Source organism: Rhinolophus sinicus, linkage group LG04 (assembly GCF_036562045.2).
Source record: "Rhinolophus sinicus isolate RSC01 linkage group LG04, ASM3656204v1, whole genome shotgun sequence".
Lineage (NCBI taxonomy): Eukaryota > Metazoa > Chordata > Mammalia > Chiroptera > Rhinolophidae > Rhinolophus > Rhinolophus sinicus.
The window spans coordinates 14355317-14373395 of NC_133754.1; the positions used below are offsets into that span (position 1 = coordinate 14355317).

An 18079-nucleotide genomic window follows, 5' to 3' on the forward strand; every position below is an offset into this window, starting at 1 on the left:
ATATCTTTCAGAGTAGGGGGCAGCAAACTACAGTCCTTGGTGGGCCAACCTGTTTATGTAAATAGAGTGTCATAGGAAATAGCCACACCCACTTATTTACATACTGCCTTTGGCTGCTTTGGCACTGCTACAGCACAGCTGAGTAATTGCAACAGAGATTCTATGGTCTGCAAACCTTAAATTTTTACTGTCTGGCCCCTTAAAGAGTTTGTCAATCTCTGCTTTAGAAGATCTTTTAACAGAGGGAGGTTTGTGGAAAACATTCTCATTGTCTGTTTATTCACAAATAGTTTAATTTTGCCCTTTTCTATAAAGAGCTTTTGCTAAATACCCCAAAATGAAAGAAGTTATCTATTTTATTTTCTCAGCATTTGAAGACATCTCACTTTCTTCTGGCTTCCATTTTTTTTGCTGATGAGAAATCACTTGTGTCTCATTGTTGCCTTGGTGGTCATATCTTTTCTCTTTGACTGCTTTTAAGACTTTGTCTTCAGTGTTCTACAGTTTCTCTACAATATTTTTTCAAGGGAACAACTACATTTTATTTATCTGGGTTGGCATAGGCTATACTTCTTATTTTGCAGGTTCTTGACCTGGAAAATTCTCAGTCATCAGTTTGAATATTATCTTTCATTCATTCTTTTGAGTTTATCCTTCTGAAAACTTTTATCATACAAATAGTAGGCCTTCTCATCCTGTCCTCCATGTTTTTTAAAAAGTTTTACGTTTCTAATTATATTGTCTCCCTGGGCTACATTCTGGATAATTTCTTTAATAAATGTTGTGCTATTCACCGTTTCTTTCCTCAGCTAAGTATAATCTATTGGATATTTATTTAATTTCAACCTCCATGCTTCCATTTCCTTAAGTTCTATTTGGTTCTTTTTCAAAGTGCTTGGTCATCTTTGGTAGTCTCTTGTTCCTTTCTCTTTCTTTAATCTCATCTGTTATTTGCTTAAACATTTCACATACTGTTATTCCATACCTGGAATCTTGTGGTTTAGAGTTATTATTTTGTTTTGATTTTTGTCCTGAACATTTCGTCACACAACCTCTTGTTTCTTTGTGTGTTCGTTGATTGGGGTTAGTGCTGTTATTTAATTAAACTTAATTTGTGAGAATCTTGAGGACCTCAATTGTGATTGACTCCTGCATAGAACTTTGAATTTGCTTCTGTAAATAATCGAGCATCATTTCTAACCTGGATAAGCTTAGTTTCCTTTGGTCCCGAGCTTGTCTTATTCAGTGTACTCACCCTGATCTTGGTCTTGGCATCCAAGGGCAAACCTGGCTTTTCCCTTTGTGTTCCTATGCTTATCATGCCAGTTTCAGCTTTGTTCTTTTCTCTTTAACGCTTTTACCCTTGGAGATCTCCCTTTCTTTCAAGACAGCCATGTTTTAAAACAGCTTGTTGTATTGTGGTGAGATGGATTTTTAAGAGTCCCTATTACCATTATTGTAATAAGCAAAGTCCTCAAAAGTGTGTTCTTGTAGAAAGTTGACCAATAAATATATAGATCTTTATTTCTTAAATATTTTTGTACAATGTGGCAGTTCCTCTGCACTATATATATTTTTTCTGGGTATCTAACGTGTGTGTTTTAGAATCCAGAGGTAAGGAGTTTAACATTGGACAGCCAGTTCTAGGCAAGCACTCAAAAAGGTTTGTTGAACTGACAATCAAGAATGTCTTCAAAAATACAATAAGTATGATATTTCACTACTTTCAGAAAAAAAAAATTTAATCTATATGAATTTACCACTGCATATTAGAAAGACAGTATAATGGTTAGGAGGAGGAAAGCTGAAGTCATGTTACCATTGTTTGAATCTTCACCTGGCACTAAACAGCTGTGTGACTTGTGTCTCAGTGTCCTCTTCCATACAATGGGCAAAATAGTACCTACTTTATGGGGATATTGTGAGAATTAAATGAATTAATACATGTAAATGGCTTACAGAAGTGCCTACACATAGTAATCCCTATATAAATGTTTGTAACTTTTAATATTTTAATTATTACATTACTAATTTATAACATTTTCATTATTACTATATCATTAATCAACTGCCTTGAACATACAATTATTTATTTATCCAGCAACAAAGCAAGGAAGACCTACTTTCTAGCACATGTCAATTATACATGTGTCTATTTTATTGGAGAAGTGCCAATTTTCATAGATCCTATGAGAATATAAATGTTTTCATTGCAAGATCTTGGACGATTGTGCATTGAGTTCACAAGAGCACAAGAGTACTGTTAAAGCATGCATCCAATACAGCTGGATTGTTTGGAAGGGAAGCTATAGGAGTGAATTTAATATGGCAGGCAAGATGTACTCTAGCTATTTATTTCTACAGATTTACTTTACATGTATATATAAAAACATTGCTTTTAATACTTCTAAATCTAATATGCTTTATAAAATTTTATTCTAGAAAAGAATTGGTTTAGTTTCCTGTGTTTTCATCCCAAAGTATTGCTTGCACTTTAAATTAGATATTCCTGATAAAGTAACTTAAAGCATTGCCCAATGATACAATTAATAGTTGTTTTATTTTTGCCAAAAAGTTTAAAATTAAAAGTTTAAAATTAAAAAAAATTAGAATGCATATTGCTCCTTCTCCCCAAAAGCTTATGAAATACTCTATATTCCAAATACGATTACTTGAAGAATACATTACTCTTATTTTGTATGGCGTTATAATAAAATACAAAAACGAGTGTAAAATACAAGTAGACTTCCACAGATACTGATTTTTTTTAATCATACTTCAACCCTACTGCTGAGTTTTAGCCTATTTAAACAGGTTCAGCTATCCTTCTCAACACTGTTCAACACGTGATAAAATTCTGTATATTTTTGTAACTTAAATAACTAGTGGAGATTTTATTCTATGGAAAATAATGTTGAAAAGCTTATAAATGTCTCTTTGTTCAGAGTTATATTTCTTTCAACATTAATGGATATTTAATGTTGGAAGCAATATAACTCTGGATATTTAAGCCAGGGATCTCTTTAGTACACTTTTCACTAAACTCAAAACTTTTTTTTTCTTACCTAAGTATTCAATTTTAGTCTCAAGTCTCTAAAATAAGATTAGACAAACTGAGTTTAAAGCCACATGCTTTCCAGAGGATGGATGTTATATACTTTGAAAACACAGGCTAATTTCCTCAAAGTAAACGACCACATAGGACTCCAACACATTCCCACTAAATGCTTTGTTAGGAGTATTTAACCTTGAGAAGAGGCTCTATTCAACCACACTAAAGGACTGCTTTCTAGAATTTCCTGATGACATATTCAGGAAGAAACAGAAAATACTTTTAAAAACCTCAAAAATGCATTGCTGTACTCCTATACATATTCCTATACTTGTACATGAAAATATTTTTCACAATAATTTAAATAATTAAGTCACAAAAGTCTTTAAGAATATTTTTTAAAAGTGATCTACTTGTCAGTTTTCCATCAAAATTATTTCTTTTGTAACTAATAATATTTCCCTCCACATGCAAAAAATAAACAATGGATTATAACTACATCATGGAAAACATGTTTTTTCTTAGAAACCAATATTTGCAATAATTAAAAGGTAGATGCTTTAGAAAAAAATCTAGATGATAAAAATTAAACAAATTAATTTTCCTGGTATTGCCAAATCAATAAAAAAGGTCATCAATGAGAATAGGTAGGCATGAGATACTATACACTGGCACAAACAATTCATCATCTTCACATTCAACACAAGGTGTTATTAAACTTTTTATGATCATGAAACTTATGAAAATGGGACACCATCCTTTGAGAATGTCCCAAAGGATGTACAGGTGCTAATGATTAAACTTTCAGATTCAAGTTGCTCTTTATTGTAAAGTCAGTCTCAGATGAAACAACAAATTACTTATTAGCCCATCAGGGACTTACTGACCCTTCATCACTATGCTATGAGTTTGTTTGTTTGTAATTCCTCCACTTTGTAAAGTTCTCAAATAAATGACATATTTCAATCCATTCAATGACTTCTTTAATAGATCAAGTATGAAATGTTCATAATTAAGGTTTTCCCAAAGTAGACTTCGATTGTCCATTAAATGTGTTCCTTCCCTTGTTTTCTGAAGTGATAAATTATTTTTACCTCCTGATTGTGAAGTTAAATAAAGGCAGAGGTAGGCACAAGAAGGCAGCCATGAAGAATAGGGCTTTAAGGTAGGTATGGTGACAGGGCAGCATTTTTCTTTTTAAGTTACTGCTCAACACCTCTTCAAGGAAAATATCTAACTGAAACCCCACAATATTCCATGTGAACCTGGTAATGTTTAAAACAAAACATTAAAAAGTAGGTTTAAACCACTATTGTTTTCTCATTCACAATGAGCAAGACGAGTATATTTGATACGCATAGAATATGCCACCTTAATCATTTTTGTTTGTGTAATACTAGTTTAGTATTACAATTTCAATTACATAGATTAATATACTTATGATTATGTATTAGTTATTTAGTTGATTTCTTTTCCCACCATTTCAATCACTTGTTGTTCTCGTTATTGTATTAGAATAATCCACTCTTTACCTTTTGCTATATTATTTCAGTGAACAAACATAATACTTAGAGTGTAAAAGGGAAATACAAATTACCAGTCATTTACTCATACAGAACCTGTCAGTCAAATGCATTTATTATCCCTCTGAGCAATGTATAGTCAGAATAAATCTTATCAGTAAAGAGAAAAATTAAACCAATTAGCCTAGGTGTGTTTTTATTGTGAACAGCCTAAAGAATAAAGATTAGAAGAACCTAGTTGAATTAATTTTCAAGGTTGCAAGCCCAAAATATTCAGCACCCAGAATTGATCTAATTCCTTAAATAAACAGATACCAAGGATAAGAAAACAAGATCCTATGGTTAGAATATTAATTTGTTCTCGGTTTAGTGCTTTACACCTCCAAGTATGGCTTCAGAATAACAGTGCCAAGGAAGACAATTTTCAAGTTGTAAGCTCACTAAAATAAGCAAGGATAGAAGAAACGTCCTATAATAATTACATATGTTGACTCAACATCCAACCACAGGACTTTTACATGATTTTATTTTCTCTGCTAACATGCATTGAGTCAAGGGCACACAGAACATGCTTCATGACTTGGAGTTCCTGTTAGTCATCTAGTTGGTCTACATGGTAGTCATTAGAAATGACATTTACAGTTGATAAGCATCAAATTTGTATATTTAAATGATTTGGCAAAATGAGTTTTGTTCTGGCTGTCCTCTGTGTGTGTGTGTGTGTGTGTGTGTGTGTGTGTGTGTGTGTGTGTATGAGAGAGAGAGAGAGAGATGTAGATATATATATATATATAGATAGATAGATATAGATATATATAGATATAGATATACAGATATATGCTAAAAATACACTCTCATTGGATGAATTCATTTTTGTTTGGCAAATCACTATTTTAGTCTGAGTATTTAGTAAAAGAATAAATTGTATTTGATCGACACATGCAGGACGATTAAATGAGTTATAATGGATTTTACATTTGTTCAGTACACAGTGTTATTTCAATGATATGAACTAAAAATCAACTTAAAGTCTGCAAATAGCATGAATGACAAATCTTTAACTTGATGAAACATAACTCTAACAAATTTGCAGAAATAAAGACAGAACTATCGATGAAAAATAGGTAGCTCTTTAGTTCAAAGTATTCTATATGGAAACGTAAAATAAAAAAGGTATGAAACACTTAAAATATTACTCCTGTTATAATGAGATGGGAAAGGTGACAATTACCATGTTGCTAATTCTTTGTAGATGAGGGTATACGTGCATTATGTCATTTGATCTTCAAAACGTAACATCCCTAAGAAACACATGCTGTTATTAACAGGAAGCAGAGGCTCAGTAAGGTAAGTAACTCGCCCACAGTCCTACCACCCAGGGTGTTCTGACGCCAGAGTGGACACACTCAGTCATCCTGTCTCCCCAATAATGATGTAGACAGCAAAACATCACCATTAACAACAAACAAAGAGGATGAGACTTCTTGTAGGCAGAATTCATAAATCACTTAAGATTTGAAGAAATAGGAATCCGTTCTCTTGGTCATCACACAAAATTCAGATGGGAGGTATGTATGTAGGAAACCAAATTTAGGGTGGAACGGACTGGACTTTATGGACTAGAACATAACAACTGCAAAGTTCTGCACTTTTATATATCTAAACCTAGGGGACAAAAAAGAAAAGACAATGCAAGGCTCCCACTTGGATGCATGCAACAGTAATTCCTTTTACAACAGTGATTGCTTTCAGTTGCCCTTGAAATACTAACCCTAAAATGGGGTGCCCAAATATGCAGGGTCTTAGAAACTATAAATGAAGATGTCTCCTGGTCTTTTCAGTACTTCAAAACCCTGACAGAAAGTTTCATGTTCTCAGAAGAAAAACTACATGAACCAAAAAGCCTGACTTCTTTAAGTATAATCACATCAATTCTTTGTAGGACTATATGAAATTACAAACTCAGAGGGTCTACATAGAAGTTACGTAATCTAATTAAAATGGAAAAAATGAGAATCTTAATAAGTCTAATTTGATAGAAAAATTGTTTTCAAACATATTATCTAAAGGGGAGAAATAACAAGAATCCTAATAGATGAAAGTATTCAGAAATGTTGCTCTAAGATTAGATAGTGAAGCAAAATAAATAAGGTGTCAGAGGAAATTTGCTTAAGGAGTTAAGAGCGCTGCTGCACTGTGCTAATAATTCTGGTTATAGAAAGAGAATAGCACAAGAACTTGCAGTGATAAAAAAGGAAAGCTTCATCGGATAAGACATGAGAAGAAACCATGTAATTCAGGCCTAAGTAAGTAAAAGCAGTTTGAGCAAAATCCTATAATATGAATGTGAATGGGAAGGGAGACCAGAACATACACTATGCTTCAAAGCCATGTGAGCAACGAAAGACACAAAAATTATATTTATACTCAAAGGACAAACATGAACACACTACCGCTCTTGGATAAGATAAAGTAAGACAGGGGTTTCTAAGAAGATCCAGCAAAAATTCCATAGTGAGCTCAATTCAACCTAAAAGCATGGTATCTCTATTAATAGCAGGTATACTGGTAATAACTAAAACCAGTCACGACTGGAAAACGATGATTATTGTTTTGCAACACTGTACAACTAAAAGCATGGGTTTCATTCGGTAAAGCTTGACGGCTGGTCGGCCATCAGGTTACTCAGCCTATCGCGTGAGTTCAAATATTTCCACCTACTACCTCCAATTTGAACTTTATGCTTCATGTGAATCCTACAGGAAATAAAAATCTATTATAGAAAGGTGCTGACTCTCTACTGTAACCTTCACCCCTGCCATTAATAGGCCTCTCATTTTAAAAGAGAACCGTGTATGCTTTGAAATAAAAGTAGACCAGCAAACACTCTTCTATCATGAATCCATCAATGTAAATAGAAAGTTATTATATCCAGGGGTGAGGAAATAATGTCTCGTGCCTATTCCCTCTCGTAAGTTATCAAAACAACCCTTTTGAAAATTACATTTTGACTTTTATTACAAACACTCTGAGCAGCAGTGTACTGGAAATGTTAAAAAAAAAAAAAAAAAAAGTCCAGGTTTCAGAGTCAGGCAGGCCTCCATGCAAACTCTAGCCCCTACCAATTCTGCAGGGCCTCTGCAAAGGCACCGAGGTTACCTGCCCGCAGCCCGCCTCGCTGGTAACACTCTATCTCATAACAGCGTGAAGGCCAAGTGAGACACATGCAAAGCACGTGATAGGTCAAGAAGCAACCAACCAGTGGCAGCTGTTTTTAGTTTTATCCTGTTATAGATGGTAGTAAAAATAAAGCTCAGTAAAAGTATAGTGTAAACTTACCCCTATTTCTTGGAAGTTGATCAATAGTTCTAAATAGAAACCATTCCCAAGGAGCATACTACTTATAATAAGTAGATTGTTAACACAATAACTGCAAAAAACCAATTCCCAGGTGACAGTCCACAACTAGAAAAGGGGTGAATTAACCTGCCATCACAAGGAACAGCTCTTCCCATAGGAAGCAACGCGATCATAAAACTTACCCCTTTGGTCTATATGGCTTGAGGCAGCAGACTGAACAGATATTCCTCCTTTAGGTATCACAAAAAGGCTGAGAGAGCAGGGAGGAGGGAGGGAGAGAGAGAGAAAGGGGGAGGGAGAAAGAGGGAGGAGGGAGAAAGAGTGAGAGAGAGGGAGAACATTTTGTACGTATCTATACAAATTAGTTGCGAGATCCTAGTACCTAACAGTTGTGAAATCCTGTGAGAGACTGTGTGAATTAGTCAGAAGTATAGTAAAGGGCTTTGAATAATAGTGAGCCAGTCATTAACTGCTTAAGTTTAAAATCTGGGGTAATCCTAAAACAAGCATTTTTGGATCACTTATTCATCATCTGAATTACTTTAAAAATAAAACTGACCACATTCTTTTTTGGGGGTGGAGGGTGTGGGGGTGTGCGTGAGTAGGTTTCTAGTTAGCCTTGTTAGTCTACTAGATGTAACTGTTATGTTTAATAGAAGTTGACAGAGTTCCGACATACACAGCACAGACTCTGGAGCCAGACTCCTGGGGTTAGCATTTCAGCTCTGTCACTTGCCAGCTATGTAACAACGGGCAAGTCATGATCTCCCTAAGCCTCAGTGTCCTCGGCTGTAAAATGGGAATAATCACAGTGCACATATAACATCTTATTGTTGTTAAGCATTAAATGAACGAGTGTAGCACTTGGCACGTAGTTGGTACTATGTGTTAACTATTAAATCATGTCAATCCTTGTAGATGGGAACATCCGTTACTCAGTAAATTTATGTATTTATTATATGCCATGAATTACACTAGAGCCACAAAGGTAAGCAGATAGACACAGGTCTTACTAGAAGAAATGAAGTCCGAGCACAGATCAGATGGACGAGTACGATAACTTAGCCAGGCAAACATGGAGGGAATGCTCCAGGCATATGGAACAGCACGGAGAGTGGCTTGAACTTGAGAAAAAACATTCCATGGAAAATGGCGAGTGGAAGACAAGTGTGGTAGAGTGAGGACAGTGATTCCAGCTCCTTACATGGAATACAAAATGGACCTCCACTTTGTGGTGAATTTTGCTCATTCGTGCACAGGAGTATACCCAAATGCCACTGGACTGAGTAACAATGTAAACATATTTTAACAGTATTGTCCTAAAAAGAAATATATATATATATATATATATATATTATTATTTTTTTTTTCTTTTTTTGTTTATTATATTAATGTGCTTTCCAGAAAAGACCTTCGACACATTAAGTCCCACATCTACTGCTAACATTTTCCTACTGGCTCAGGGAAGTTAACGTGGTTTCCAAAGCTGAACAGTGCGGAATTAAATAGCAACCTAAGAGATTAGAAGACTGACAAAACAAGACATTTATTCATCAAATAATTTCTGTCAATATTGACACTGTAGTATTTTTAAAGATACAGTGTCTAATATTCAAGCTATATAACCACATTTACCAGAAAGAACAGAACAATAAAATGTGTGCAAAATTGCACTCCCTTCCAGTCTTTTTTGGGCTTATTTTTATCTTAAAGAAAATTTCCTCTCCAAATTTAGATATATATTTTTTTATATTTAGCTGTAATGGTTTTAATTTAGTACTGTGTGTGCGGGTGTGTGTATATGTGTGTGTTAGCAGCCAGCTACTTCTAGGACCCATGAGTATTCTCACTCCATTACCTCCCTTTTTGAACCCTTCTCCATTCAAACACTTTCTCCCTCTGATCACCACTTAATAACAGAAATGCCAATTTACCCCCAGAACAGTCCAAATCCTTTAATCCTACCAGATTTCAGGAAGATTTGGAATTCGACTTGGATTCAAATCCCAATTCGACCACTTACAAACAATATGTACATGGTCTCCTCAGGAAATGCTGTTTCTCATTTGTAAAATGCAACACAGGCTGTAGAAAATGGGAGGCAGTGTGACATAGCATTTAAGAGCACAGGCTCTAGAGGAAGACCGCATGGGTTCAAATTCTAGTCTCACCATTTTTACCTATGTAACACTGAGCTAGATATGTTCCATCAATATGCCCCAGTTTTCATTTGCCACAAAGAGATGGTAACAGTAAAAATATGTAGAATTATTAAGAAGATTAAAAACAGAAAATACTTAATAAACAATGGGTATTATTTCATTATGCATTTTATACTTTTATGCATAACTGTGTCTGGGGTCCCCAAGACCACCTTCAAGTTTGATAATTTGTTGGAAGGACTTAAATAACTCAGAAAACATGTTTACTCACTGTTAGTTTACTACAGCAAAAGGATGAAGATTAAAATTGTAATTCTTCTTCCCCTGTGGAGTTTGATTATTCCAGCAATGACATGTGACAACATATACGAAGTGATGCCAACCAGGACAGCTTGCCCAAGTCTGGTGTCAAGAGGTTTTGTTGGGGAGGTCAGGCTTCCAGGCATGAACCTCCCACATGAATGATCTTGGCTATTCAGTCTCCAGCCAGACAGAGGAGGAGCTGACATAGTGTGGCACAGGGCCCCAGGTGAACAAACACAGGTATTTACCATAAGTCACATTTTTAGCATAAACTATCTAGCTTGCCCCTAGGTCCCAAGTATACAAAGACACCCTTATCAGACAGTATATTCCAAAGCCTTACAGGTGATCGCCCAGGAGCCAGTCCAAGGCCAGTACCCCAGCTTGCTGAGTTAACTCTTTACTGCAAAATAATTATTTTGGCACATTAATAGCCATGTGCCAAAAGTGATAATACTTAACACATACTATCTCCTTTAGTATTTAGGCTCTCTTATGAGAAAGGAATTGACATCCCTTTGGCTCATGAAGGTTATATAGTGTTCACAGTCACATAACTAGTGTGGAATCCAACTTAGCTCTTTCAGACTGCAAAGCTTTTGCTACTTCCACTAAGCCGTGTTGCCTCATAAAACATTATAAAAATTAAAATATAATAATACATTCCACACACAGGCACATAATAAATATATTTAATAATCAAAATTCATTTCTGGTATGGAAACATAATTTAAAGAATGACTTTGAATTTGTGGAGGAAATAAACTGAATTTGTGCATTTGTGAGCAAAATGTGTATTTATTGTAGACTAGTTTTCCTTTAAAATATTACCTTTTTATTAAAAGGTTATCTAATCATAACTAAGTGATTACAACCAAGTCCAATAAATTCAGCAATAAAGTCCTGAGATTAAAAAAGAAAGAAAGAAAAGAAAAGAAAAAGAATAACTCTAAATTCAACCTTTTATTCCTTTACACTTCAAAAACTTTATAATCCCCCCAAACAACTGCTGAAATACAGAAATGACTTACCCATCTACTAAGAATAACATAGGTTTTCATCATAGAAATGTATCACCCGTTTCCTAGGGAGGCAACAATGCTTTCTCACTTTAATATGTGTGTGGTTTTTTTTCCCCCATCTAATCAGCTAATATTTTTCAAAAGATCTTTTTAATGCCTAAATGAAAGGATTCCACATCAAATACCTGACCTCCCTATTAAAGTACGTAAAGGAAACCGTAGGAATGTAAAATCCATTCAAAGGCAGATCGCAGGTAGCTTATTGTGCAATGCATTAAGAAAAGAAAAGGAAAGAAAGCTTCATAAGAGCTACACAGAATTTGGTAAAATTATACCCCAAAATACAAGTTGATCTTATGTATAAAGAAAGAAATTCGTAGCCTAAAACTTATTACAGAAGTGCTCTGTAATCAGCCAGGAGGGAGTCTTTATGAAAAACTTTAGAATCTGTCATTTTTTCAATCAAAATTTCTGATTACAGCTTAATGTTCCAAAGGCCAAAAAGAGTACAAACCACACATTTTTCAATAGATTTAAAATCTGAAATTTTGAAAGCTAACTTTCAATCATAAAAGGTAGGTTCTACTTCAGACAACAGGAGTGGAATGACGTAATGAAGTGAAAGTAACACCAGATGAGATAGTATGGATACAGATACTTTTTTAAAAAATTATATTAAAAATTTTAACATACCATGAATGTGGTTCTGAAGTTATTCAAGTCTGTCAAAAACTCTTCCACAGACACCTTCTTCACATCAAGGGCGTAGTACGCCATTATGCTGTGGTACAGCTTTTCCAGGTTTTCATGTAACTTGGAAAGTTTCTCATATTGTTCCTTTGCACTGATAACAAAGCTGTATATTATAGTTAAGGGATTCTAAAATTTAAAAAAACAATGCTTTAGGAAAAACAACAAACCCCAAACCCTGTAAGTCCAGTGTTTCAATTGTTAGCTATCAGTACATAACTCTGAAATGCCAAAATTCCCTCTAAAAGTAATTCTTACGATTCAGTCTATACTGTACAGTGATGAAATCACAAACTCAACTTGTAATTAACTCTGGCAAAATTATCACAAAAGTTAAATATTCATATATTTAATATTTCTCTTTTACAATTGAATTCAAGGAAAATTTTCTTCCAATTTTCCTATCTGTATTATTCAGATCATGGAATACGATTTAAAACTACAGTTCAGTGGTTGCAATTGAGTACATTTGATGATACTGAAATCACTAACATAGGCATTAAAGCAGTTGTTTTGGACAACCTGGGGTCCATGTCTATCTTCTACACTGGGCAGCACCACACCTGTGGGCAGATGCTTTCATCTATGTGCCACAATTTCCTCACCTGTAAAATGGGAATAATATCACCGATCTTGTAGAGCTGTTGTGAGAACTAAATGACCTAATACTTGCAAAGTTATTAGAAAAATGAATGGCATTTAATAGTACCTATAAGTAGTTGGTATTATTATTGCCCACTTAACATTTTAAGCTTTATTTTAGGTTCCAAACGCAATCAAAACTAAGTACATCAAAACTAAGTACATTAAAAACTTCTAACTCATATATTATATAAGTAAATTCATGTTTTAACTTCTTTGGAAAACTGGTATCTAGTTTCTCCTATGCATTATCTGACTTAAAATAATAATCTCTCTCTCTCTCTCTCTCTCTCTCTCTCACACACACACACACACACACGTTTTCTTCTCATTTATAACAACTTAGTTCAGGTACATCCAGACTGAGAAAACTGACTTAATGTGAATGTGCTAGTGGCATTAGAACACATTTTTTAAACAAACCATAGAATTCCCTGGTGGTGTGACAAATTGCTGATGCAGTCAGATATAAAATCACCACACCGCATTCTGAAAAGATGACTCCTTAAGAGCATCGATCACAATTGTCTATGGCTCGTTTAAATTGGGACATTTAAAGAAATGGAACATAACAGAATTAAACTTACTGATGTCATCTTATCATCTCTGACTGACCCAAAGGATAAACAGACATTAGCACACCACTTTTCTTAAAAACTCAGCAACAAAATAACTACATTCAGACCAAGAGAAAGAAACCAAAAATGGAACGTTTACATCTACAAAAAAAAACTTTTCCACAATGTCAAAAAGATATGGTTCCTCTATTCAGAGGGTTTCCCAGTATAGGATAAAATAAGGAAACTGATCCAGGTCCTTCATTTTAAGGGGGAAAAAAAAGACCAAAGATGAAACAGGCAACACTGCTGCAAGACAAATGGTGTATCCAAGGGGCTTAGAAGAATTCTGATAATTAGAACTCAACCTCCCTAAAAGGAACAGAGGTATCTCAGCCAATCACAAGTCACCTGTACCCATGTCTACAGTCAATCCACAGGTTACCTATTCCCTTCTCTGCCCATGTTTCTTCATACTATTTTCTGCTTAGTTTTACATACCCGGGGTGCCAAAACAATGTATACACATGACTTGTATTCATCTTCTGTTACTGGTATATAGCAAATATTACAATTTTAATACATTTTTTTCCCTTTCTTAAAATGTGTATACATTGTTTTGGCACCTTCTGTATACAGTCATTTAGAAGAAAGAATAGACTAGTATGTATGGAGTCTGGATTCTAATGCAAGAACTGAAAGCTTTTTAATGACCTTAAGAAAATCTATCGATCTTTTTTGTGGCTCAGTTTATATTTAACTGAATAGCAAAATGCCTCCTTACACTTTCTAGACTCTAGATTATAAGAGCAACAGAGATTAATGTTGTTATATGTGGTATCATTGTTTAATTCTTAGATGAAGAAAAGATTTTGCATAATTAGTCAAATCACAAAGTCACAAGAAATCATAACAATGTAGTCACACATGACAGGTATTATGAAATACCCATATTCATGAAATCTTGTAAGTGAATTTATATAAATAAAAACATTTGAAATGCATTCAGAAACTATCACAAAATGGAACATAGGGTGATTCATTTGGACTGTGACATAATCATTCCTTCATTTACCTAGCAAGTTTAGAAATCAACATTGGTTTATCTATCCAATCTATAAACTCCCGCCTAAAATTATTTATGTCCCAGATAGAGACTACATCCACACAGGTTATTTATATATCCTTAACTCCTATCTAAAAGAGAAATTGTTTTCTGCCTTTGCATGTCTAAACGTAGTAGTTAAGGCTTCATTCAATTCTTCTTACATGAACCCCTCTGCTCTAATCTCTAGACCTACGAGTGATCTTTTTTCCCCCACTGACTACATAAAGCATTTGTAGTCTATTGTACTCTTCTGGAATGACGCTGTGAGTTTTCCCCTTCTAGTCCAACTCCATAGTAGTGCTCTGTTCTGACCCCATTTCTGGGGGATGGTCACCTCTGCTCGTCAGCCCCTTCTCTACAGGCGGTGCTCCACCTTCATAGCTGTATCAAGTTTAATCATGTACAATTATATTGGTGCCAATTACTTATTTTACTCTAGTGTCATCATTCTTAAGCTTTGGCAGGGAGGGTAACAGTCCCCCTCAAAAGTCTAATGAAAGTCATGGAACGCTCTATTCATAAAATTGCACGTGTATGTGCACGCACGCGCACACACACACACACACACACACAAACACACAATTTGGATGTAATATGAAGAGCTAACAGATGCCCTGAATAGTAGTTATCTTGGACAATAGGTTATACTAGTTTGGTGGGTATTTCTAATTATATCATTCTACAGCTACTGCTTTTCTGCCCCATTACTGCTTTAAGGCTTTGAACTTTAGCAACAGATACTACACAAATCCTCATAATTTTATTCTAATACCTGGAATACGCCTGTTCTCAAGAATCAATTTGGTAAATAGGACAAAATAAAGCTGTAAGTATTATCCAATAACCTTTTTTTGGATTTTCAGGTAGGAATCAAAAGTTAATGGAACACCAGAAATATGCCTGGGCTTACTTAATAAAAATAATACAACTCTATTAAGAGATGTGATGGGAAGAAGACCAAGGAAGAGCCAAAACCATGGGAATTACATGGTGTTATTCTAACAGTTGGAGAGCTTTATAAATTAATTTTCCTATAATTATCTATGAAACAATTTGCTCCCCCCCAAAATGAAGCGGAGATTTGAATAACTGGAATTACCCACAAGAATGGTAAAACTGTGATTAAACTAAGACACTTTTAGAAATAGCCAAATTCTCAGAAGTTTAAAATGATTGTCTGATACAATGGAATACAATGGAATACAGTTACATTAATGAGGCACTCTATGTCATCCCTGAGGGGCCACTCATTAAGGGATGGTAAAACATTTAGACAAAAAAATCATCACCATCACCCAAAAGGAAAAACAAACATAGGTGTTCTTGTGCCAACTGTTGAACTGCAGATAAAAGTAATGCTCGTCTAAGTAGCAGGAAGGCTTTGTTGTTTCTCCAGCATAAAGTCCTATGTATGTACAGAGTTTAAAGACATAGGTGAGCTACTCAACAAAATAAACATTTGATAAAATTCATTATAAAAATATTGATATTTTTCCAATTACCTGATGTTTTATGAAATCTATTTTCTATTCCTTTACCAGGACTCAGGCCAAATTTTTGTGAATTTTTATCTGTAATCCTCCCATTTGAAAAGTGTATTGACAACCAGATGCGTGTTCACAGGCGCTGAGCCACAAACAGTGTTGGCTAACCACGTAGCAAGAAGAAGACGTGGGATTCAAGTCCTAGTCAGCAAGTACTGCTCCCTCCCAAACCACCCGGCACGAGCATTGTCTCCATTTGTTCTTACGCCTTGCCCTCATTATTATACTTCCCCTACCACATACATCTACTACTTCCGTTAACACATCTGATAGGGATCAGCTTCAATGAGCCTTACACGTCTGATACCTTTTATAGATCTTCTTAAGTACCCAGGATCCAGCCAGTCAGCCGGCCAATCTATAAGTATTCACTGAACTCCACTGCATGCCCCTCCTCCAGGCAGGAGGGAAGACAGTAGTAGTTAACAAGGTAATCAAAGATCCTGTTTGTATGAAACAAACATTCTAGAATGTGGTGACAGATAAAGAAGTTAATGAATGAGATATTCCAACAGTGATGATGAAGGAAATGACATTTTGTGATGTTACACAGAGTGACAGAGGCTAATTTATGTTGGGTAGCCAGGCAAGTCTGGCTAAGAAGAAGGTGACATTGACAGAAACAACTGAGGCATGATTGTAAAACAGCAGTGACACCAAGTTCTGTAACAACCTTAGTGAGTGTAATGAGACTTTAGAGAAGGAAAAGATCAATATAAATTTGAAGATTCATAAAGGATGGGGTGCAGGATATTTTAACCCACATCTTAAAAGATTGTTAAGAATCGGTTAATGGAAGATGGGCAGGAGAGAAAAAAAAAGGAAGGAGGGAGACTAATTCAATATAATAAAAATCTGCTCTGACAAATCACCCAATTACCCAACTTCTCACTCTTGCAAATGGATCATGTATTATTATACAAGTTTATATTTCATCCATTCCACTCTTCCATTTTACTTCCTAACCATAGTTCAATTAAATAAAAATGCATTGAGTTCCTTTACCTGAAAAATGCTATACTTTATGCGGTGTGGAATATAGATAAAATGTAAGTCTTTCTCTCAAGGAATTTATATTGAGATGTCTTAGCATCTATATTGTAATTTCAGAAGAGACTAAAACATTGCTATAGTGGAACAACAAAAAAGAAAGTGCAAAAACAAAGCAGGATTGTAATGAAGAAATTTAAGGACTATAACATAGAAAAGAGTCAAGTAACTTGTTACACGAATTGTGATAAATACAAAAATATATAAATGGCTAGCAAGATGATTTTCTCTAAGAATCTTGGGGGGGATGAGAAGAAAATTGAAAGATTAAGGTTTGTGCAAGGAGAATCTCAGGAGCAATGCTCTAGGACTTCCCACCCCCCTTAAAATAAGAGATATTCCAGAATTTAAAGGTCAAAAGAAAGGAACAATCACTGCATGACACAAATTCTGGCATTTTCTTAATTTTATCACTAAAAACAATTTAGTAAGTATGTATGAACACCTCACACATAATAGTTTGTATGTAACAATATTAGTGACCTCGCCTTGAATTTGTGTTATGCATTTTTCAAGCAAATATTTACCGTGGAACTATTCAACACTAATTATATTTCTGACCAGGCTTAGGAATTGGAAACTAACATAATAATTACTAAAAGTCAACGTGATATGTATGAAATAATTGTACATGCCTTTTAAAGGATGGGTTAAATTCACATTTTTTATATTAAGAAGTGAATGTAAAGAAAGAGGGGGTACGGAAAAATAAAAATACAATATACTATAATTGAATGCTATTAGTGACATTTCATATAATAACAAAATCATATCATAATTTAAGACAATTTGATTAACATATTATTGAATAGTTCACTAAATTATGATCATTTACACTAAGTATCTCCTTGTAAAACTATATCTTAACATCTTGGATATAACACATAGCCTTTCAGAATTGGAAATATTTGAGATAAATATTTCATGCTTCAACTAATAAGCATGAAAACTTAAAATTCTGAGCATTAATAACCCACACTTTAGCTGAATACATTTTTATTCATTG

The 18079-nt window shown here is 34.6% G+C and overlaps 1 protein-coding gene across 1 annotated transcript in view; it reads right to left on the minus strand.

Moving 5' to 3' along the window:
• DIAPH3 (diaphanous related formin 3) overlaps positions 1–18079 on the minus strand; it is a 438451-nt gene that overhangs the window by 139294 nt on the left and 281078 nt on the right. Inside the window, exon 24 of the mRNA XM_074329349.1 lies at positions 12116–12279. Coding sequence (XP_074185450.1) covers positions 12116–12279 — 164 coding nt within the window. The remainder of the gene's footprint in view (positions 1–12115; positions 12280–18079) is intronic.